At 33.8% G+C, this 26,358-nt stretch overlaps 2 protein-coding genes across 2 annotated transcripts in view; both read left to right on the top strand.

The window, feature by feature from the left end:
* Window positions 1-26,358, top strand: part of LOC134664618 (ATP-binding cassette subfamily G member 4-like) — a 144,358-nt gene that overhangs the window by 51,084 nt on the left and 66,916 nt on the right. Inside the window, exons 2-4 of the mRNA XM_063521351.1 lie at window positions 21,611-21,728; window positions 24,592-24,781; window positions 26,055-26,200. Of these exons, the coding sequence (XP_063377421.1) occupies window positions 21,611-21,728; window positions 24,592-24,781; window positions 26,055-26,200 (454 nt within the window). The remainder of the gene's footprint in view (window positions 1-21,610; window positions 21,729-24,591; window positions 24,782-26,054; window positions 26,201-26,358) is intronic.
* Window positions 1,178-7,115, top strand: LOC134664533 (uncharacterized). Its single transcript, XM_063521229.1, has 2 exons — window positions 1,178-2,629; window positions 3,207-7,115. The coding sequence occupies exons 1-2, from the start codon at window positions 2,493-2,495 to the stop codon at window positions 6,946-6,948; spliced, it is 3,879 nt and encodes a 1,292-aa protein (XP_063377299.1). The 5' UTR covers window positions 1,178-2,492; the 3' UTR covers window positions 6,949-7,115.

Here is a 26,358-nt window from a genome sequence, read left to right as displayed (position 1 = left end):
AATCAACAGTTGATTTTATTGCATACTGAGTGTTGATTAGTAGAAAGTATTCCCCGATTCTGGCCCCGCCTCTCAGTGGTCCCCGATCCTGACCCCAAGGCCGAGCCACCGCCCCTGCTGAACCTAAAAAAAAAAAAAAAAAAAAAAAAAAAAAAAAAAAAAAAAAAAAAAAAAAAAAAAAAAAAAAAAAAAAAAAAAAAAACAAATAGCCCCCCATTTGAATTGATTGCGCTAGGTCTCAGCAGTGCCCGGCGCGTCCTTCAGGGACTTACGAAATACGCTAATTAAACAATACACCTTGTTCACCACGGTAACAATAGGCTTATCGACCCTTTTCTATTGTTCGATCTCGACTCGGGCGCGCTATTGTGTTACCGAGCATACTACCTGCCTGGACCCTTTCCTTAACCCACCGACGTCTCCATTCATGCCTTCTTTATGTGTGTATACTGTAGGTGTTTGTGATAGGTATTTTGCAATAGGTATTAGCGACAGCTATTTGCAATAGGTATTAGCGATAGGTACTTATTTGTGATGCATAGGTACTCTAACTATCAACTCTAATAACCCGCATTATCTTATTACCTCTTGGAGCTATTTCGATTTATAAGGAATACAGTTCTAACCTTCTTCTGACGTAGAATTTACACTAGTAATCCTTTGGCAGCCTAAACTAACCTTAACCTTTTACCAAACTTATTCTTCGAAAACCTAACCTAAACCTAACTTGACCAAACCTAACTAAAATCAACCTAACTCATTTCAAACTAACCTGCTTTCACCTAGTCTTCCGATATAAAGTAAACTCGTAGTTACTTGTTTCTTTCTATTATTTAAAAAATAACGAGGCGTGTGAGGCATTTCTTGTGCACTTGTGTTCATTGTTATAATAGCTTAATTGTTTTATTGATAGACGTCTATTATATTTTATACTGACAATGGATTTATTGTTTCCTATACCTATTCTTTTATAATTTGGGTTTGAGTAAAGAGAACGTCTGTTTAGATGAACTTGTTGATACATGTTACTTTGTGTGATTTAAAAAAAAGGACGAGACATGTCAACTGGTTTCAACATGATTTAGTCTAATACATCAACATTTCTTGTGCGTTGCTATTCATTGTTATAACAGCATAATTGCTTTATTAATAGACGTCTATTATATTTTATGCTGACAATGGATTTATTGTTTCCTATACCTATTCTTTTATAATTTGGGTTTGAGTAAAGAGAACGTCTGTTTAGATGAACTTGTTGAGACATGTTACTTTGTGTGATTAAAAAAAGGAACGAGACGTGTCAACTGGTTTCAACATGATTTAGTCTAATACGTCAACATTTCTTGTGCGTTGCTATTCATTGTTATAACAGCATAATTGCTTTATTGGTAGACATCTATTATATTTTATACCGACAATGGATTTATTGTTTCCTATTATGCTTTTGAATTTGGGTTTTAGTAAAGAGAGCGTATGTATTAGATGAACTTGTTGAGACATGATTTTAACGGTACTGTACCCTGGTCATAGTGACACAGTATAAAAGCCGAAGAGAAATGAGTTTGAGTAAGTATTACCGTCGTGGCAGTCCACTGTATCAGAGCTCCTTGTATCTATTGCAGTATATAGAAATATAGTGTTAATTCAACAGTGAAGTGTTTAAGTGTTTATAGAAAGACCCAACAATGGATGTAAGTATGTCTTTTATTACCGTAACTTACTTTGTTTTGTTTTCACTTGTGTTCTTTGTGTTTTAATTATCAAGATTGTAGACAGTGTGTAAATTATTGTTTTATATTGTTTCAGTTCACTGAAAATACTTTCAAGAACTATTACTACCCGGATAATAATAAAGACGAATCAAGCGATGAAGAGGGTACGCTTGGTTTCAAAGTTAAACAAGCCATCGCAAAGAAACGTTCAGGAAACAATATCGATAGTTTCTTTGAACGACCTAAAAAGCAACCCAAAATTGTGAAACGGTCTTCGAATGTGAGCAAAAGTTCACCAGACGGTGTTGCAAACTTATCATCCGGACAAGACGACGGGGCGTATGCATCACATTTGATTAAAATCGAGATATATGATATGCAAACAATTAAAAACGTCCCACCCATGGAACACTGGAAGCATGCGGACTTCAGATTGAAATATTTTGCGTTGGAAGACGATTTGGAGCTACAAAATACGCGAAATATTATTTATAACATAACAAAGCAATTAGCTTCTAAGGACAGTAGTGTGAAATATTTTATAGATAATAAGAAACAGTGATAGTTATAATTATTAATGATAGTAGTAGCTTAATGATTGTGTTAACGTATTTCTCATTTTTTACCTCTCCTTAAGTACATTTTCCATGTAACAGATTATTTTTATTGTATAACATTACAACAAGTTTTAATTTAAACTTCTCACTTGTAAAGGTCACAGTCCCCACTCTTAGAAATCTTATACGTGTAGTCAACTATTTAAATGAAAGAAAGCACTGTATGATTTCTCATTTCATAATGGACTCTTTGAGCTGTGATGTCTACGATCTTGAACTTATCAGACTCTGTGAAGAAATAAAAGAAAATGAAGATCTATGCGAGGCTGCCCGTCTTGTGAGCCAACTTCATCGAGAGGCGTAAGTAAAAATATTCCTGTTCATACATGTTTATAACTCTTAACCGGTACCTGTTTAACAAAGGATGGGTCCGTAACTTGTTGTGACCTGAACTAATTGTTAGGATAAACGTGGGGTGGGAGAGGACTGGTTATATAAGCGGGGTATCTCGAGTTCATATCATTCAGTGTTTTGGTGCCGTGCTTGTATTGTGATATCCTTTTCCATAATGGTGTTTACTTATTATCATATTGGTCTCACCTTACCTCGTGATAAGATTGAGGAATTAAGTAAAGAATTTATTGTATCATATTTTCATAGAAATATTCGAATGTGGTACATTTCAAACAAATTACCTCACACGTTACTGGAAGATTCTGATATTATACCGTATTATACACCATGTGATGGGCATATAAAAAATTCCAAGGGGAATACTGAGTCATCAGATGTGATTGATGGAGTTTTGATGATGCAGGCCTATTGTCAGCAGTGTCGAAAAGACTTACGTTAGTATACATATACAACCAACCATTTTAGTAATTATTTTTATTTTATCTCACATTAAGATATTTATGTTTATTTTGTATTGTTATAGATCTTCTCAAATAGGACGGGGAGTAAAAAGGACAGCTGCAGTTTTGGAGACTGAAGAATTCTTGTTGAAGAAAAACCGTCCAGCAGCTGCTGAACCTGTCACATCAACATCACCCGAACCAGTTCCCGATGTCATTGTGAGTACAAATAATAATCATGAAATTGAATGTTCTGTGTGTAATAAGTTTGTCTCTAAAAGATATTTTAAAAATCATTTAAATAGTAATCTTCACAAAAATAATGTTTTAAGGGCTGACATTGAATGGGTTAATGTTCAGTTAATTGAAAATGCTTTTAAGAATAGGGTGGCCACTTACAGAATACTATTAAATGAAAATGTTCACCAACCATTTACTCCCGAATCTATTTTACTAGGAAATAAAGATAAAATCTTTGCATTATTGGATCGTTCCCTCACTGATCACCATGCTTTAAAAGTAAACTTTATTTTAAATGCGGATTTTACTCAAGAGAGCAAACAAGTAAATAATACATTTGATTTCCAATTATGTAACAATGTAGTTGATGTTAGCAGCGACAAAGATGAGATTTTCGAGTCAGTTGTTAAAGATATATTAACAAAATTATTTAACTTTGAGAGAAAAGATAGTGGATGGAGTTTAGTAAAATTTAACTATCTAGATGTCAATGTAAACAAATTTAATCCATTGCGTGGTTCTTCCTATATCGAATTACCACGTGATATTCAGAACAGAAAAGCAGTTATTAATGTAAAAAATAGTGATCATGAATGTTTTAGATGGGCTGTATTGTCAGGCTTGTATCCACCTACAAGTCATCGTTCAAACACTACGAAATCGTATATAGCGCATAAAAATAAATTAAATTTTGGAAATTTAACTTTCCCACTTAAAGTTGGAGATATTCAGAAATTTGAAAAAATGAATGATATAAGTATAAACGTTTTTGGTCTTGAATACAATTCGAAAAGTAAAATACATGATGTAGTAGGCCCATTACACTTAACAAAGTGCAAAAAAGCTACCCACTTGAACTTATTGTACATATCCAAAGACAGTAAGGGGCATTATTGCTATATCAAAAATTTATCTAGGTTAGTATCCAAACAATTATCAAATACACAGCATGCCGCACATATTTGTGATGGTTGTTTGTCGAACTTTACAACTCGTGACAATTTAATGAATCATCAAAGAAACGATTGTTTCCATGTTTGTACACATTTACCTTCAGAACAGGATAAAAAGAAAAACTGGTTCAATGAAAACGTTTCCTCCAATATACTTACTTTCGATAATTATGAACGTAAATTAAGGGTACCTTTTGTTATTTATGCTGATTTCGAGGCCTTTCTAAACCCGATTCAAACAGGTAAAATTAATCCTACTACATCCTCAACAACAAATATACAAAAACATGAGGTATATAGTTTTGGATACTATATTAAATGTTCTTATAATGATAAATTGTCAGTGTACAGAACATATAAAGGCAAAAATTGCACCCAGGAATTTATGAAGTATATGGAACAAGACTTAAAGGCCATTTGTAGGAGAAATACTTTTGTAAAAACTCCATTGCCTTTATCTAATGCAAATAATGTGCATATTTCTCAGAGTAGTACATGTTATATTTGTGATAAAAATTTAAACGAGGATTCAGTCATTTCCTATAATTACCATACTGGTCTTTATGAAGGAGTGGCACATAAATTTTGTTCTGAAAAATACAGGGCACCTAATTTTGTACCTGTATTTTTCCATAATTTGTGTAACTATGATAGTCATTTTATAGTGCATGGGCTTGGTTTGATGGAAGGCGACATTGAACTGATTCCAGAGAACAAAGAGAAATACATTTCATTTTCTAAGAACTTGCAAATAAATAATCGCACAGTTAAATTGAGATTTGTTGATTCACTTAAATTTATGTCCAGTAGTCTTGACAAATTGGCAAAAAACTTGTTGCCTGAACAATTTCATGAATTAAAATTGAATTTTTCATGCGAGGAGGATTTTAAACGCTTATTACGAAAGGGTGTATATCCCTATGAACACATGTCATCATACGATTCTTTAAACTTAACAGCTCTTCCCTCTAAAGATGATTTCTTTAGTTCCTTGTCTGATAGTCACATCTCAGAGGAGGATTATGATCACGCAAAAGATGTTTGGTCTCATTTTCAATGCAAAAATATGGGTGATTATTCTGATTTATATTTAAAAACTGATGTTTTATTACTAACTGATATATTTGAAAATTTTAGAAACCTTTGTCTTAAGACGTATGGATTAGACCCCGCTCATTATTATACTGCTCCGGGATTAAGTTGGGATGCAATGTTAAGAACTACAAAAATAAAACTAGAACTCCTAACTGATATCGATAAAATAGCTTTTATAGCGAAAAATATTCGAGGTGGCATATCACAATGTAGTAATAGATATGCGAAGGCTAATAATATTTTTTTGTCAGATTATAATCAAAATATCCCATCGTCATTTCTTATGTACTTTGATGCAAATAACCTTTACGGGTGGGCTATGTCTCAATGTCTTCCTACCGGTAAATTTGAATGGGTAAATACAGATACTGACTTTAATATATCTGATGACGCTGATCATGGTTTAATTTTAGAAGTTGATCTCGAATACCCTAACGAGTTGCATGACTCTCATTCAGATTTGCCATTCTGTCCTGAAAACGTTTGTTTGGGTAATTCCAAAGAAAAAAAATTAATTCCTAATTTAAATAAAAAAACGAATTATGTCATTCACTATAGAAATCTAAAACAGTGTTTAAAAAATGGTTTGAAATTGAGTAAAATCCATCGCATTCTTAAATTTCAGCAGTCTATGTGGTTAAAAAGTTACATAGATTTGAACACCCACATGCGATCACAGGCATCATCCGATTTTGAAAAAGATTTCTTTAAACTAATGAATAATTCAGTGTTCGGTAAGACCATGGAAAATGTTGCAAAACGTGTAAATGTCAAATTATTAAATAACTGGGAAAATCGAGGAAAAACGCAGGGGGTTCAATCTTTGATAGCGAAACCCGAGTTCCATAGTTTATCCATATTCTCTGAGAATTTAGTGGCCGTTCAGTTGAATAAAACTAGAATATTTTATAATAAACCGATTTATTTGGGATTTTGCGTATTAGATATATCAAAAACTTTGATGTATGACTTTCACTACAGCTACATGAAAACCAAATATCCAGACAATCTTAAGCTTCTTTATACAGATACTGATAGCTTAGTATATCAAATTTTCACGGAAAATTATTACGCAGATATAAAATCAGACCTTAATTTATATTTTGATACATCTGACTATCCTTCTAACAATAAATATGATTTGCCGTTAATTAATAAAAAGCGATTAGGGTTTTTCAAAGATGAAAATAATGGTAGAATTTTAAAAGAATTCGTAGGTCTGAGATCTAAAATGTATACCTTAGATGTTGAAAAATATGACGAGAATGATGAGAAAACTGAAAAATACGGTGTTTTATCAAAAGCCAAAGGAGTCAATAAATGTGTTACAAAAAAATTTACTCTTGACAATTACAAAACGTGTTTATTTAATAAAAATTTGCAACGCGCTCAAATGCTAAGATTTAAGTCTATAAAACATATAATATTCACTCAAAAAATAAATAAAATATCATTATCGCATGAAGATACAAAACGATACTTATTAGAAAACTCTTCTGACACTCTTGCGTGGGGTCATTATAAAATACCGCAATAATTAAAAAGTTTTTTAAGTTGTAATTTAATCACACAGAACATTCGAATTCCAAATTATTGTTTGTACATTGTATATTTTTAAGATATTACTTGTAAACATGTAAAAAAAAAATGTATGAATTTTATTTTATTATATCTTTTAAGGAAGTTTTGTAAATAAGAAACAAAAAAAATTCATGTTAAAAGTGTGATCATATATAATAAATTTATTTTTTTACGTAATCCTTTTGTTTTTTTTCTACTATATCTGAGTTGTTTAAATAGTAATCTTCTTTCTGAATATTACCATTTAAAGTCCATCCGTTAACATATCAACACTCACCCACACACACACACATACACATAGATTACGATATTTAATAATGATTCACTTTTATCATCCTTTCACCACCATTGTCGCAGGTCCTAGTGGCTGTGGTAAAACTCAATTTGTCACAAACTTTTTGAATAACTCCAAAGAGATATGTAATGTTGAATTTGATGAAATTATTTGGTGTTATGATGAAATGCAACCTCTCTACAATCTGGAAAATGTAAATTATAGTCAAGGAATACCAGATTTTTCAATTTTTGATGGGAAGAAACCTAAACTTCTTATTATAGATGATTTGATGAGAGAATCAGATGAACGAATCGTTGACATTTTTACGAAAGGTAGTCATCATAGAAACTTAAGTGTTTTTTATATTACACAAAACATATTTCATCAAGGTCGAGGTCAACGTGATATTTCATTGAATACAAGCTACATTGTATTTTTTAAAAATCCCAGGGATAAAACTCAAATACGCTACCTGTCACGACAAGTTTACCCAGAAAACTCAAAGTTTGTGGACGAAGCCTACAAAGATGCTACAAAGGAGGCTCATGGTTACCTCATGATTGACCTGAAACAAAATACAAATGACATATGCCGTTTCAAAACAAAAATATTTCCGTTCGATGGGCATTGCACAGTGTATGTACCTAAAAAGGGGTTTAAATATGATAAAAATCAGCATATTTTAGTCAGTTCTACATGATGCATGCAAGAGTAAACACATATAAACATTTACTTGAAGCATTGCAGTTGCTTAAACCCAAATATCGTACTGCGTTACTTAAATCTTGTGACGATGAAGAGATCAACATTATTTGTGAGTGTATTTATAACGTCCTAAATGGGAAAATTCCATTAGAAAAAAAAGAAAAGACGAAACTAAAAAAATATAAAGATATTTTAAGAAAATTAGTTTCGAAAGGGAAACATAAAATAAGAAAAACTGTTATAGTTCAAAAAGGAGGCGCATTTCTACCTATTATTTTAGGTGCAGTTTTAAGTGCTTTAGTGAACTCTTTATCATAAGCAAAATGGAAAACACAAAAAAAATGTTATTAGTAGAATCAGATTTTATTGAAAGACTGAAACGGAATGAGAGTCCACCCGAAAATTCCTCATCTCGGCTAGATGGAGAGATGCAAAAGATCCTTAAAAGTAAAATGAATGATCGCGAAAAGTGGACGTTATATTCTCAAGCATTACAAAGATTTCTACATTTTATTGAAACAGATCGAAAACCGTTTAGAATACCCATCGTGATGGAGGGGCTAGATCAAGTCATCAACGAAAGTAATGATATTATAAAAACAAAAGTGAACAAAAAGGAGGAGAATGAAAATAATGAGTCAGTTACAGATAATATAACTGAAGCAGCCACACCGTCATCGTTTAATACACCACCTGGTGAAATAAATCAAGAACTAATGCCAATCAGTCCATCAAAAATTATAAACATATTACCTAAATCTTATGAAAGAAAAGCTCGAACGTTGTTAGATTACATTGTTTCAAGTAAACCGAAAATTTGGTGGAAACAGACTGGTGAAGTTGTTATAAATAACCAAACCATTCAAAATAGTAATATTACTGATTTGGTAAGCGACACCGTTAGATGTCTTAAACGTCCTAAGCCAATTGGATGGGAAGTGTTTGCTTTACTTTTAAAAGATATCGAAGTTCCTAGGTCATGCATAGGTAATCCTACAAATTTAGCATTTATTAAAGGTACTCCTTTGATTGAACCCTTTACCCCCTCCACATCTGTGAAGACGAGAGCCTCAACAGATAAAGATAATAATACTTCTACACCTCTTGCTACACGGGAGCAAAAGAGATCCGGAAAGAAAATAGAGTGGGAAAGATGGACTCCTTATTAGACATTAACAGAATCTACTATGATGTCTCTAATCCAGCTGGCTATAGCAGTTTAAATAATTTATCAAAGGAAATGAAAGGTCAAATGAATAAAGAGGAAGTGAAAAAATGGTTACAATCTCAAGATACGTACACGCTGCATAAACCTACTCATAGACGATTTACTAGAAATAAATACATTCTCTCGAACTTTAATGAACTTTGGCAAGCCGATTTAAGTGATATGAGTACTTATAGTCAATATAATGATGGGTACAAATATATTCTTTGTGTTATTGATGTATTCAGTAAATATGCTTTTGCAAGAGCCATGAAGAAGAAGGATTCAGCAACTGTTAAACAATGTTTTGAAAGCATATTTACTGAAGCCAACTCTGTTCCCCGTCACATCCAATCTGATAAAGGTACAGAATTTGTTTCAAGGGCGGTTAGAGATTACTTTAAGAGAAAAAATATTAATTATTATACCACTAATAACCCCGACATTAAAGCAAGTATAGTAGAAAGGTTTCAAAGAACACTTAAAATGAAAATGTGGCGTTACTTCACTCATAAGAATACATATAACTACACAAATATATTACAAGATCTTTTACATTCTTACAACCATAGCTATCATTCTAGCATTAAAATGCGCCCAGTTGATGTTAGCTCTAATAATATTATGACTGTTTGGTGTAATTTATATGATCGCAAAAAAGATAGGCAAATTTCATCAGAAACTAAAAAACTAAATGTAGGTGATCATGTTAGAATCACTAAATATAAGCATGTGTTTCAAAAAGGTTATGAAAGTAATTGGAGTGATGAAATATTTATTATTGATTCGATTATTAATAGATCGCCACGAGTTGTTTATACAATAAAGGATTTAGAAGGTGAACCCATCATTGGTACATTTTATTCTAAAGAATTACAAAAAGTAACTTACCTCCCCTCCAACGAGTATAAAATTGATAAAATAATACGCTCGCGTCGAGTTGCTGGCAGAAAGGAAATACTAGTTAAGTGGCAAGGTTATCCTAATAAATTTAATTCTTGGATACCTGAATCAAACTTAAAGAAAATATGAGTGAAAATAGTTTTTATCTAACTTTGTTAAGTAATAGTTCATCAGATTACTACACGGATAACACGACTGCACATTTCTTAACTAAATTACCAAAGACCATTAAATTGGATGGAGAATGGGTAGTTGGGTTGGTGGAATTTCAATACCCTTGTTCCATGTATAATGTTCAAGAGCACGAAAACATCATTTATTTAAAGAAAACGGTGTTATCACCCACCGATAAAACTACAAAAATAGTGGATATAAAAACTCATATACCAGCCACTACATATGATAATATAGATCATTTTCTTCAAGCGTTTAATGAAAACCCACAGTTAAAAAATAACGTAAAATTTCGATATGATGGATTAACAAAACTGGTTGGAATAGCAACAACAAATAAAGAAATAACATCTATCATAACAACTCCGATACTAAGTCTGCAATTGGGTTTTAAACCGAGAACAAATTTAAAACAAAATACATTAGGAAAAAACCCTGCAAATTTATATTTAGGTTTACCATCTCAAATATTTGTTTATACTGATATAATACATCCACAAGTAGTCGGAGATGTTATTACTTCATTACTCAGAATAATACCTTTAGATCCAACTAAGTTCATTTATGGAGCTTATAAAACTCACATCTTCTCACCCGCTCATTATGTACCAGTTTTACGAAGAGAGTTCGATACAATTGAAATAGATATAAGAACAACGACTGGTGTCAGAGTACCATTTCAATTTGGATCTTCTTGCGTGAAGCTACACTTTCAACGAGTAAAATGATTTACAACAGATCGTCAGTCTCTTGTCCTTACGAACATTATTATTCACACCAAGCCGGCTCTGGGATAGGTATTGTCTATAAGGGAGTTCCATACCAACGAGGACATGGTATAGGCAGTTTTTTGGGTGGACTATTTAGATCAGTGCTCCCTTTGTTATCTAGCGGTTTAAAAACCATTGGAAAAGAAACCTTAGGGGCAGGGGTTGGTCTGTTATCTGATATGGTAAATTCTCGTCCTATGGATAGTTCCATTCGATCACGATTTAAGGAAGCGAGCGCTAACCTAAAAAGAAAGGCTGATGAAAAAATTGATTCTCTCATGTCAGGATCTGGGTATAAAATGTCGAATAAAAGAAGAGAACCGCTCATTACTCGAAAAGCATCGCGACGAAGAGGAAGTAAAAATAATAATAAAAATAACGATATATTTTCAAGTTAAATAATGTCATTTCTACACAATCATTCATGTGAATGTGCAAAATCAGAATTAGATATATTTGCCCTTCCATCAACTCAAACAAGTATTGAAAGCGGACATTGGATTCATTACAAACCAATTTCATCTTTAAGTGATGATGGCCCCATTGAATTTCAAGTACCTGGATCAGGAGATGACTACATTGATCTATCACACACAATGTTACATATTACTGCTAAAGTGTTGAATCAAGATGGGACAAAATTAAAAGCAGATGCCGGAGTTGGACCCACCAATAACTGGCTACATTCCCTTTTCAACCAACTTGATGTATATTTAAATCAAAAACTCATATCACCCCCAAACAATACATATGCTTACCGTGCTTATATGGAAAATCTTCTCAACTATGGACCGGCAGCCAAAAAAACCCATCTTACTTGTGGGTTATGGTATGAGGATACCCCAGATTTTATGGATACCGTTGACGCCAACAACAAAGGATTTCAGAAAAGACTAGAATTTATCAAAGAGAGTAAGCAAGTGGAAATGATTGGACATTTGCATGGCGATATATTTAACCAAGAGAAATTCTTGATAAATGGCGTTGAATTGCGTATTAAGTTAGTCCGATCAAAAGAATCGTTTAATTTAATTTGTCATCAAGATAAAAAATTTAAAGTACAAATAACAGATGCTAGTCTCATTGTTAGAAGAACAAAAATTAATCCTAGCGTTTTGTTAGCCCATCAAAAAGTATTGGCAACAACGACTGCGAAGTACCCCATTACGAGAGCAGAAGTTAAGGTTCTCACAATACCATCAGGGGTCCAGGGTAAAACATTGGATAATATATTTCTCGGACAAATTCCTAAACGATGTATTATTGGATTTGTATCAAATTCAGGTTTTAATGGAAATTTAGCTTTGAATCCATTTAATTTTCAAAACTATAATATGAATTCATTTAGTTTGTTTGTAGATGGTCATGAAATTCCTTCTAAAACATTACAACCGTCATTTAGTTCTGGTTTAATAGCGGCGGCATATCACACCTTATTTTCCGGAACTGGTATTCATTTTCACAACGAAGGTAATGGAATAAGTAGAACAGATTATGGTGGAGGTTATTGTTTGTTATGTTTTGATTTAACCCCAGATTTATCTGCTAGTTCAACTTCACATTGGAATCTTGTTAGACATGGAAGTGTTCGGATAGAAGTACGCTTTGATTCGGCTCTAACTAGCACCATTAATTGTATCGTTTATGCAGAATTTGATAACATTATTGAAATAAACAAAAACCGTGATGTATCTGTAGATTATAATAGTTGAAAAACATAATTATATAAATACAATGTTTTCTTTCGTTTACTTTATTTTGTTGTAGACATTGTTTGCAGCATCATCAAGACAAAATTGTTATTAATTAAGTAATTATGGATACTAATGAGATACAATTTTGTATGAAGAAATTAAACCCACTTTTTGAAACAAATGTTTTTGCTGCTAACAAAATACCTATTTGGGTCGATCTACCTGTCTTTATTGTTAGTAATTTGGACCCTGACACGAAACCAGGCTCCCACTGGGTTGCCATACACATTGATGTTACTGGTATAGGAGAATATTTTGATTCCTTCGGAAAGAAGCCTTCAGGTTACCATAACTTATTTTTAAAAAGAAACACCAGACAGTGGTTTTATAACAATAAACCTCTTCAAAACCATTTTACTTCAGTTTGTGGTGAATATTGTTTAGTTTATTTGTATTTTAAATATCATGGAAAAACTATGAAAGATATGCTAAGTTTGTTTTCTGATAATTCTGTATGTAATGACCTTATATTAAGGAATATGTTTAAAACATTTTTTGTGAAATAAAATAATACGTGTACTTAAATAAGATTTTTTATTTTTTCATATAATACAAAGACCATTCTAAACTATACTTTTTTTTTTAAATTTTATTATTTACAAAATATTTCTTAACATTCTTTGTTACTTAAAAACGAGACGACACAAAAAAATCTGTTACATGGAAAATGTACTTAAGGAGAGGTAAAAAATGAGAAATACGTTAACACAATCATTAAGCTACTACTATCATTAATAATTATAACTATCACTGTTTCTTATTATCTATAAAATATTTCACACTACTGTCCTTAGAAGCTAATTGCTTTGTTATGTTATAAATAATATTTCGCGTATTTTGTAGCTCCAAATCGTCTTCCAACGCAAAATATTTCAATCTGAAGTCCGCATGCTTCCAGTGTTCCATGGGTGGGACGTTTTTAATTGTTTGCATATCATATATCTCGATTTTAATCAAATGTGATGCATACGCCCCGTCGTCTTGTCCGGATGATAAGTTTGCAACACCGTCTGGTGAACTTTTGCTCACATTCGAAGACCGTTTCACAATTTTGGGTTGCTTTTTAGGTCGTTCAAAGAAACTATCGATATTGTTTCCTGAACGTTTCTTTGCGATGGCTTGTTTAACTTTGAAACCAAGCGTACCCTCTTCATCGCTTGATTCGTCTTTATTATTATCCGGGTAGTAATAGTTCTTGAAAGTATTTTCAGTGAACTGAAACAATATAAAACAATAATTTACACACTGTCTACAATCTTGATAATTAAAACACAAAGAACACAAGTGAAAACAAAACAAAGTAAGTTACGGTAATAAAAGACATACTTACATCCATTGTTGGGTCTTTCTATAAACACTTAAACACTTCACTGTTGAATTAACACTATATTTCTATATACTGCAATAGATACAAGGAGCTCTGATACAGTGGACTGCCACGACGGTAATACTTACTCAAACTCATTTCTCTTCGGCTTTTATACTGTGTCACTATGACCAGGGTACAGTACCGTTAAAATCATGTCTCAACAAGTTCATCTAATACATACGCTCTCTTTACTAAAACCCAAATTCAAAAGCATAATAGGAAACAATAAATCCATTGTCGGTATAAAATATAATAGATGTCTACCAATAAAGCAATTATGCTGTTATAACAATGAATAGCAACGCACAAGAAATGTTGACGTATTAGACTAAATCATGTTGAAACCAGTTGACACGTCTCGTTCCTTTTTTTAATCACACAAAGTAACATGTCTCAACAAGTTCATCTAAACAGACGTTCTCTTTACTCAAACCCAAATTATAAAAGAATAGGTATAGGAAACAATAAATCCATTGTCAGTATAAAATATAATAGACGTCTATCAATAAAACAATTAAGCTATTATAACAATGAACACAAGTGCACAAGAAATGCCTCACACGCCTCGTTATTTTTTAAATAATAGAAAGAAACAAGTAACTACGAGTTTACTTTATATCGGAAGACTAGGTGAAAGCAGGTTAGTTTGAAATGAGTTAGGTTGATTTTAGTTAGGTTTGGTCAAGTTAGGTTTAGGTTAGGTTTTCGAAGAATAAGTTTGGTAAAAGGTTAAGGTTAGTTTAGGCTGCCAAAGGATTACTAGTGTAAATTCTACGTCAGAAGAAGGTTAGAACTGTATTCCTTATAAATCGAAATAGCTCCAAGAGGTAATAAGATAATGCGGGTTATTAGAGTTGATAGTTAGAGTACCTATGCATCACAAATAAGTACCTATCGCTAATACCTATTGCAAATAGCTGTCGCTAATACCTATTGCAAAATACCTATCACAAACACCTACAGTATACACACATAAAGAAGGCATGAATGGAGACGTCGGTGGGTTAAGGAAAGGGTCCAGGCAGGTAGTATGCTCGGTAACACAATAGCGCGCCCGAGTCGAGATCGAACAATAGAAAAGGGTCGATAAGCCTATTGTTACCGTGGTGAACAAGGTGTATTGTTTAATTAGCGTATTTCGTAAGTCCCTGAAGGACGCGCCGGGCACTGCTGAGACCTAGCGCAATCAATTCAAATGGGGGGCTATTTGTTTTTTTTTTTTTTTTTTTTTTTTTTTTTTTTTTTTTTTTTTTTTTTTTTTTTTTTTTTTTTAGGTTCAGCAGGGGCGGTGGCTCGGCCTTGGGGTCAGGATCGGGGACCACTGAGAGGCGGGGCCAGAATCGGGGAATACTTTCTACTTTGATTCCATCAACGGTGGATAATATCATTTGGTGCAACCAAAACTCCACTCTAAACTAAGGGTGGTTTGGTTTGGTTTGCTTGTCACCCTAACTGTGGATTGTTAATGTCAAATGTTGACATTGTACGTATTCGAGAACTTATGATTTTTTCCACATCAACGGGAGATCAACACGATACGTCAAACGTCGCTTGTCGAATAGGGGTCCTGTGTGTGTGCGGGGCTGCAGTCCAACCAAACGGTCACCACGGACTGAGCTGCGTTCGTTGCACCGGTAGGTTCTCCAGACACCAGTGCATTAACGAAATTATTCGTCGTGCACTGGTGTCTGCTAATTTGCCTTGTGTTCTGGAGCCCCAAGGCTTAAACAGGACCGACGGAAAAAGACCAGACGGTCTGACGCTGATCCCATGGGAGAGAGGACGCAGCCTCATCTGGGACGCGACGTGCGTAAGCACATTTACCCCTTCACACCTCAGCTACACGGTACACAAAGCTGGCGCTGCTGCTGAAAACGCCGCCAAACTGAAACGGGTTGAATACTCAAATCTGCATTCGACCTTCGATTTCGTACCAATAGCCTTAGAAACCAGCGGGCCTTGGTGTGCTGATGCTAAAAAAATTATTAGAAAATTAGGTCAACGCCTACGAGAGAAAAGCGGCGACCCCAGGTCTGGCGCATTTTTAATCCAGCGTATTTCGCTAGCCGTGCAAAGGGGAAACGCCAGCAGCGTGCTAGGTACATTTAGCCGGGTACCTATGGCCTAATAGCATGTAATACCCTTAATTTTTATATTTACCTCGTTATAAGTTTGTAAATTTCTGTTCTTATTTGTATTTAGCAACACGTGGAATTATAATAAGCTGCCAAAAAAAATATAGGGAAATAAATTTTATGTAGGTAGGTAAGTATTAAAATTTATTTCAATAACTTATTTTGTTGCGCGCAGAAATTATTAGATTAAACGAACTTACCTTAAGTGAAGTTCTATCATAATAACATGATTATCTTTCTCTGTTAATTAACTATTGTATAACTTTTATTGTATCCAACATTAATCACAATAAACAAACAAAATTTTAAATAAATATAATTGTTTATTATTTTACAAATTGTACCACTGCTCATCATTACTCGTAGTCCTTTGAAATATACATACTCGTAAACCCATGACGGTACTTAAGTAATTTGCGAATGGACAATTAAAACGGACCAAGGTCAGTGAATAGTGGTTGTTTCTTACGGCGCGTTTCGGGAAATGAATTAGTGATTAACTAGATACGATATAGTAAAGATATGTGACGTCCCACGGGAAAAGGTACCTTATGGCGGTTGGCGCTTCCGCTATTATTAACGCCGCTCCAATATTATTGCGGTAATAAGCGCCATCCGCCATAAGGTACCTTTTGCCGTGGAACGTCACATATCTTTACTATTTTATATCTAGTGAATCTCTAATTAATTTCCCGAATCGCGGTGCCAGCCGCTATAAGGTACCTTTTGTCGTGGAACGTCACATATCTTTACTATTTCATATCTAGTGAATCTCTAATTCATTTCCCGAATCGAGCCGTTAGCCAGGCTGTAGACAGCGATGCGCAATGAATACATACTCCAATGCATGTCTTTATTAATTAGATATCTCGTAAATATCTTGTAAACCCACCTCAAGTCTGAACTGACATATATGTCTGAACTCCGCTGCATATTATGTAATACCGTGATAATACCTAAAAGACTCTTGCTAGCAAGTTCTACAACAGCATCCAATTACCTTAGCTAGGTAAGTATTATTATAAGTAACCTACTTTGCTAAACTAGGACACCGATTAAGAACTAGAACCCTCGGGTCTTTAGGTTAAGTAATTAACTGTAGTTTATCTTGTGCTACATATAGAATTAACATCATATCTAAACAAGAAAAGCAATATCTTTTCCGAGAAAACACATGATACAAATAACTGCGACTCGAACTGTAGGAAGTAGGAATAACACTTACCTTATATCATATGTGTTACAATTAATTTTCTAGAACCAAAAAATATAATTCGGTTTTTGATATATATATACTTATATCAAGGATTATTGAACATATTTGAATGCAATTTTGAACTCTACTTAATTAGCAGAATTACATTTATAATAAACTATACCACAGAATTGAACAACTCTTTTTCACTTAATATCACAAAAGGTGTTTAATGCTTTCAACGTCGATTACTTATTACCTACAATTTGCAATTTACCATAGCTGTCTCATATCTCATTAATATGTTTAATTAAGTAGTAAGTGATGGATCCGCATGATTAACACCTGCAAAAGCGACCTACTTAATATAGGTACTTGTATATTTATATTATTTATACATATTTACATTTTGCCTGACTGATGCAAATTGATAAAGGTACAGTATTTCACGAGATTATTTTTAGCGACGCTCTGTAGTCTAAACGACATGAATGCTGTCACCATATTTAGTTACGAAAACTACAAGATAAGTTTTGGGGATTTTAATGCCCAATTACCCAAATATTTTCCTTTCCATCGACATAAACACTCTTCACCTAGTTGATATATTTCATTGCTTACTTAACTGTATATTTTAATACTGTTTTCAAATGAGCCCGCAGCGACCCCAACCCGCGCTAACGACTCGAAAGCACCGCGTAATATCTCACGGACGACGCTTTTGATTAATTCCGCTATGAATTTCTAGCAGTATCAGCTATTTTAGTTCGTTCTTTTACTGCTACTTAACTCTGTCGCGTACTGTTCTACTTTCATAATTTTTTTTGTATAATGTAACTGTGTGAAATGACGATTTTACTAGGAATTAATTTGGGATTTTTTTTTGAGCTTATTTTGGGATTTTTTGGTACGAGAAGTTACGTTTTTCATCTTGTAGAGTTGGACCAAGAAAAGTCGGCAGCGACTTTGATAGCCCACGCAGTGCAAGTGTTATTTTAAACGGCAAATTTCGATGAAATTATGACGTATAAATAACAGTAAGTTAACAGTAACTAACTCTAATTTGCTCTTGTTTACAACTTGTATTAAATTTCATTGAAATTCAGATTTTGAAGTGGGCGTTTTTATATTGATAATAACTACAATTTTTCGTTAGCGCCATCTTAACGAGGTATATAGACACATTATGACTAAGTAATTTAACGGGATTGCAAAGAAATATTTTTAGCGATAAAAGTCACCCAGAATGCGGGCTATCAATAAAGTGACCCTCTTTTTGTCACACCGGGGTAAACCAGAGAGGGTGAAGGGGTACAAGGGTACAAACCACGGATATTCAATCACGGAAAACATATACGAATGCAAAGTGTCCACTGTCCAGTCGTTGAAGAGAAAACTCGGTTCTTCACATCTTCAGTAGGTAGGTAACTAAAAGCTCTATACCAAGGATAATGTGCAAGTAGGTAAACCTATCTTTGAAATAACGGTTTAGTTATATAGAATGGGTTTTCGACCCTTGCAAATAACCGCGGGTAGGCCGTAGATAGTACGAACTGCCATAAAATTATTTGTAAGATAATGGGAGCCTTCATAAACCCTGTGCATATCTTCTTTGTGTTTATCAAAATGTATATTTTACACTAACTGTGTCTGCGTCTTTGTATGCGTGGAATTAAATGTAATGAAGTTTGGGTAGTATTTCGTAACATATCTTTTTAACTAAAAGGAACTCATTGACGGGACAACGATAGGATAATTTATAAAAAATATACATAATTATTTGAGTACGCCTCACAATCAAATAGCTCTGGTAACTATATGATATATAATTCAGTTTAAATTGTCCCACAAATTTATTAGCTCTAGTTAATATACCTAACTTTCATAACATGATACGAGTATATGAAACTATGTATCTGTAGCAGAGATAGGTCAAGTAATTTCAAGCTATCTTCAGACTATAAATACTTATTATAACTATCCCGTCAAATAATTTCGCCGTTTCTGAGCTGGATGAATGAAGCGTCTTTTACACTTTGTAATGTTCCCCGCTGCAAGCTCAAATAATTTAGCTCAAAGGCACTTTGTCAGTGCTTTCTGTAACCCAGAAAACCTGTATTCCTTGCAGTTTTGTAGGTATAATAGCATTAAAAACTTTGTGTTTCCTTGCCTTAGAACAGTCAAATGAATGAGAATTTAAATCGGTTTAAAGACATTTATTTCTCAAAAAGAAAATGTGCACAATGTACAATTCGTTAACTTTAATGGGAATGTTTCCTACATTTAAAATAAATTATTTCACATTATGCACGAAATAAAGCACCAGAAAATTATTAGAAAACCGTAGACAACATTTTAATCCAGTAACTTTTTTGCCTTTTGTAACGGGGGTCGTTTGCGTCCAGTTTGCACCAAATCCGACAGTTCTGATAGTTACAGACTTGTAAGTTCTAACAATAAGCGCGGAACCCAACATTGTCAATAATCGAAAAAACCGAATACATTTCGGTTTTTTTTAGTTTTGGTGGTTTATGAACCGAAAGGACTAGATTTTGATAGTACTTTCTCAAGATGGTTTTAAAGTAGACTAAGTTTGCTATAATACGATACTACTAGATTTGTACCTATATGTAGTCATGCCAGTGATATGTGAGTTTCCGAGATAAAGTATGTCAATTTTTTTTATTTTTTTGAACTTGAATTCACTTCAGTTTTGTCTCAGGCGATTGGCACGATTATTATTACGGTCAAACAAAGCTGATTTGTCCCAGTAACCACAAGATCCTACCGTGCCTACCCCTAAAAAGGGGGGGAAAGGGTCGGCTCTCCGCAATCTGAGTTATATTTCTTCCTACTCTTAAATAGCAACTAGAGCGATTTATATATCATTATTCTAATAATGTGTTTATATGTTATATGTTTTTATTTATAATGTGTTTATATGTATTTTTTACTGTTTTGTAAGTGTTTTTATATTTTACTTTTATATTCATATCATAAAATCCTAACCTAAGACCTAAGATAAATAAAGTAATAATAAAAATTTTAAGAGCTAAATAAACATTTCGTGGCACAGTTTTCTGTTGCGTCACCTGTTCCGGGGTATATTCAAGGTCAGTAGGTATGGTTAAGTGTGGCTGGTCTTCACATTGGGGCCTGTTTACACATTGATTAGTGTTATTGCGGTACATAAGTACCTACATTTGCCACTAAACGCAAGTAGCAAATTTATTAACTAGCAATAAACACTAACCAATGTGTAAACGGCGGTAAACGGGATCCTATCTCATCGCACAATAATTGATTGTCATAATGTAATGTTACGCATAAAACTCATTTCGCATATTTTTTTCTCCAGCTGAAACAGAAAGTATTTTCGAAAATATGTTGCATAGGTTGTGTGGAATAGGATAGGTTAGGTTTGTGTTATAATTTGTCTGAAATGTTAATATTTCCAGCACAATAACAATTATGCGAAATGAGTTTTATGCGTGACATTACATTAGGACAATCAATTATTATGCGACCCAATATGGACCCGCGGTAAACAGACCCCAATGTGAAGGCCTAGTCATCCTTATTATTTATAGGTACCCGTATGCCACACTTATCAGTATTGACCTTACTCAATAATTTAATGATCTTACAACAAACTATAATTATTAAACACATGCTAATTTACTATACATTCCATTCGTTAATCTTTAGATTACGTATATTACTTAATTAACATTTATAACTGTATAATAAGTGCGGCTCATGAGTCATTTCAGTATTTCAATTATCACTATAATAAAACGAAGTGACAATTCGTTTTATATCATCGTAAAAACCGTCAGAGTATATTATTATTACTTAGTTACCTTTCGTTGCCTACGTGCACAGTTTACTTGACATAATTGTTTTCATCACATGATAACAAATATATGTATGTATAGATATTTGAAAGATAGGACTACCAACTACGAACGGCTCAAGTTTCCTTGAGGCAACTACTAAGTCTTCAAACTAATAAAATCGTAAATAATGGGTTGCAATTGTGTATCATTAAATGATACACAAATGTATAGATAGATAGACATATATAGATGCATAATTATTTTATATAAAGGGATATACTTCTTTCCAGGGGATAACACAATTCTGCACAATGTATCAGGAGAGTTTCGATCGGGTGAGCTGACTTGCATTCTCGGACCTTCGGGCGCTGGCAAGTCCTCCTTGATGAACATACTGGCAGGCTATGCGTGAGTAATACATTACACTTCTTAGATCATATGAAAATGATCTTAGATCTAAATTATATCAAAATGATTTAAAACTTGCCCTAGTTGCTAAAAGCAGGAAGTAATTCCCTCCCCCTCCCCTTTTGGGGGGGTAGGCATGGTACGATCTCGTGGCTACCGTCCAAATCAGCTTTGTTTCACCTTAGGAACAATCGTATCAAGTGGCATCGCTTGAGACTAAAGTGCATACTTATTGCACTTATGTACTAAGCCTATGAATTCAAGTTCGAAAGTAATATAAATTCTTGGAAACCATTAGATACTACAGAGACAATTTTAATCAAATCTAGTCACATATTGTAGCAAATTTAGTCTATTTTAAAAACGTCCCGAGAATTATTAAAAACTAGTCCTTTAGGGTTATAATCGCCCTAATCTAAAAAAATACTGAAATTTACGCGATTTTTAGATTTTTGACAAGATTGCGTTCGTCGCTCGAAGTCACAAACTTGGATTAAGTATTTATTGGGCCAACATCATAAACAAGTCTGCAAAAAAATCAGAACTACCGGATTTGACGCAACCGAACCCCGTACATTCAGGCGACAAAGTTACTGTAATAAATAAAGATGGTCATTCTTTATTAAAAAGGTCCGATACGCCGCATAGTTGCTACAACTCAATTCTGGATTTTCGGAAGACCAATACCACCGCTATCCACGCCTACTATCATATTTTATGGAAAAGATTCTGCGGATCCGTATCATTTTCTTGATTTTGATTCCAATTTTTATTTGATAGATAAAGCTGTGTTTACAAACTGTATATTATTTGAAAAATAATTAACAACTAACATGTAGCTCTCGCATCGTGATAAAACTTAAAAGTTGCTGAAAGTTTGTATAATACACTGATGCACAAGGCTTTTATACGTGTTTTACTTCGGTTATATTAAACAGCTCCGTTACTCGTACCTCGTACATAGGTATATAGCACACATGACATACAACGCACAGCTTAAACTGATGAAGAATGTTGTAGAGCTTCACTAAGAAATTAGTGATTTACATAAATTACACCTCTTAGGCCCACGTGCACCATTCCACTAACCTGGGCTTAATCGGTTAAACTGTTAACACAGTGTCAAATTGTACTGGTAACCATGGTAACTCCAAGGTTTAGCCGGTTAACCCCGGGTTAGTGAATGGTGCAAGTGGCCCTTAGGTGATGAAAATGAGGTTGGAAGTTTTTAATGACTTAACGTGGACAAAATTACCTGGGAAAGGTCAGTTTATTAGTTGTTTTAAACCAAGAATTTGTGATATTTATTTGAAGACCAGACTTTGAAATCGAGAAAATATACCAAATCACGCTGACACTGTTAGGTACTAAAAGCTAACTTTTACTTGAGGGTAAAATTTCTATGTGCTAGAAGCACATTTTAGACCGAGTAATGACGAGGCAGGTTGCGTGATATTGAAAAAGCGACTACCACTTTGATAAGATCTCCTGATGTCATGATTTTTTTTGTAATGACAAAATGTATGTATTCTAGGATTTCTAGGTCAACAAGACTAAGTTTTTTTTTTTTAAAGTAATCGAGCTTTTAAATAGTATTTAATGCACACATCACTTGAAGGGCGCACGACTTCCATATTTTGCAATAAAGTGATTATAAACAATACATTTAATTAGTGACAATATTGTTTTTACAAATATATGTAATTAGGTCATTTCTGAAGTTTTACATCCTTAAAGATAAACCACATTCGATTGTTAACAATATGTAAAAGAAGTTGTAGTGTAGTGTAGTGTAGTGTAGTGTATTAGTGCACATAACCAGAATTGGTACTTATCCCTCTCTCTTCCAGCTAACCTTCACATACATATGTAGATATGTACTTATTCAGATTTATTCCTTTTTATAGTTTGTATAAGCTGCAATACTTTATTATTAATTCACTTTTATATATGAACATCAGCTAACATAAAAAATAAACGCGGTAGTTTGTCTATAGCGCTGTGTGGTGGTAAAACAAAGTTATGAATCGTAAAAGGAACGGCACGAAGCATTATTGTTTCACAGACTGCCACACGGTTGTGCTATAAGTTTAACATCCCTTGCTTCTTGTATCTATAGGAACTGTAAGGATGTGTTTTATTACAAGCTTTTCTTCGTCGAATTTAAACTGTTGTGAGACATACTAACATTGAATTACATTGAATTCAAAGCTTTTATTTAACTTAAAATATCTGTTAGTTCAGTCTTGAATTAATGAATATCGTAAAAAACTGGAGATACTAATTAATGCTCTGGTAACAATTTTAACCAATAACATATCCCTCTCGAACCAATTTTGTTGCCAATGTATCCATCTGTCTATTAATAAGCGTAAACTTTTTGCACTATAACAGACCGTCATATAAAAGTAAATCAGACGCGAGTCTAACTGGCTTAAAGTTCTAAACAATTGCGATTCAGCTAAAATTTGCACTCTACTTGTAAAATTAACTCACACGTTTCACTTCGAAGTTAGCGAACGTGCAGTCACATTGTAGCAGGTTTGTTTAGTCGACGTCATGTTTGCAGATTACACATGGTTATATAACTCATATTTTCGAGGCAGCAATTCTTTTGCGAGTTCTTTATATTAAAAAATATCATAATCGTATGATACTTTTCTTTTTACCTATTGCGTTGGTACAAAATATTAGGATTTAATGATTGATTCTCAGTATTCTAATTAAATAGTTCTGCTCATTTCATATAAATGTTCATTATATTGTACGTCACTGAATATCACGTATGCCTTACCTACAAAGTGTGGAAACAGACCGATCTGTGTAATAAAGTCTCTAAAAATCTTTTATTTTTTCTAAACAGTTCGAACAACGTAAGCGGACGAGTAACAGTAAACGGGCACGCGCGCGACATGCACGTGTTCAAGAAACTGTGCTGTTACATTATGCAGGACGACATGCTGCAGCCGCGGCTGACGGTCATCGAAGCTATGCGGATCGCAGCTGATCTCAAGTTGGGCAAAGAACTTGGTAGAGCTGAAAAGCATCTTATCGTGAGTAACATATTTCACGTGCGAAATAAATCTATGCAGATACCTACCTCATTGCAAGATCGTCATTTCAATGACGGTTATCGTGGTAATGAATGTACATTTATTTATTTTAGTTACATATTTCTAATTTTAGCAGCAATATTAATACACACTCAACCTTCTACGAGCAATTTTAGTTCATGAAGTACAAGCCATATAATTAAAATCACAATCTAAACTAGGTATTCAAACAAGAGATAAACATATTAAGTACCAAACATCGGCTTATTAAACATGAAACCTATTTAGTAGGTAGTTTATTCCCCTAATAGCTCGCAGACAACTTCAAGTAAACTCAAATTGAATATGTCAAAACGTTAGTTACTGCGTTTTTCTATCAGTCATTATTCATTTGACCGTACTCTAATCAGTGTATACGGTCGAGGCCGAACGCCTTTATGTCATCTTGGCATCGGGGTCATGCTCCCAACGATTTTCTTTAAGTGGACTCCATTTATCTGTACTTGCCTTTTTCTATAGATAACCGGTTTTACACCGGCCTTTCCGGATTTGTTGGCTAGAGCCGGATAAGATCCTTTTAGGCGGGATTAGATTTGTTCAAGACCCTTTTTATTGGCAGTCCAAAAACCCACAACGATACAAATGAATTATTTTGTCGTTTAATGGGAGCATCCTTATTCGTGTTTTTTATTCTAACTGGGTACTCTTAATTAATTAAGTCGCTGTAGGATCATAGAAATACATTGAAGTTGTAAAGCGTAGAGGGTAAATCAACAATAATTGGTCACTTCAGAAATAATTTCACGGAGAATAGTGCTCATTAAAAAGTTGCAGTGCGGCAACTGAATTGCATTGTTTACATACAATTTAACCAACACGTACATTTTTTTTTTTGCTTGTTAATTCCCAAGTCATATGCTACTTATTACAAAAGACATACTACCCTGTTTCAGTCTTTTGTAATCTCGAATACAGTATTAATCCGAATTTATTTAGATGTAACAAAAAAAATACAATTTTAATTAATGTCAAAATTAGTCTCTTTAAACTACTTGTTGTTTTGCTGAAATTGATTAGCACCCATACACAATACAGAGGACAAAACACCAGCATTATGAACTTTGCGTCATCGTGTTGCTAATCGAACTACAATTTGTCTATATATCTGTAGACAGTCTACTGCCACGGGTTGATGTGAGTGCTACTCACGGACTATTATTTATTCTGTCACTGAACGGTAAAATTAGTACCTATATATAAAATTTTGTTTTAGGTAACAGAAATTTTGCAGACCCTTGGTCTCTGGGACCACCGGGACACGAGATCCGAGTGCCTGTCCGGGGGACAGTCTAAGCGGCTCTCCGTTGCATTAGAACTTGTCAGCAACCCACCTATCATATTTTTGGATGAACCTACCACGTAAGTTGAGTCAATATTAGCAACGGCTTAGGTATATTGCAGTTGCAAGGACTAGGTGTACGTATTTATAAAGATTTTTAGAGTAAGTATACAGTACATATTGAGTATACAGTGTGTAGAGGCTTTAAAAAATGATGGTAGTCATTAACGGATGGTAT

The sequence above is a fragment of the Cydia fagiglandana genome, chromosome 1, assembly GCF_963556715.1.
Source record: "Cydia fagiglandana chromosome 1, ilCydFagi1.1, whole genome shotgun sequence".
NCBI classification, from domain to species: domain Eukaryota; kingdom Metazoa; phylum Arthropoda; class Insecta; order Lepidoptera; family Tortricidae; genus Cydia; species Cydia fagiglandana.
This window is presented reverse-complemented; position numbering and strand designations above follow the sequence as displayed.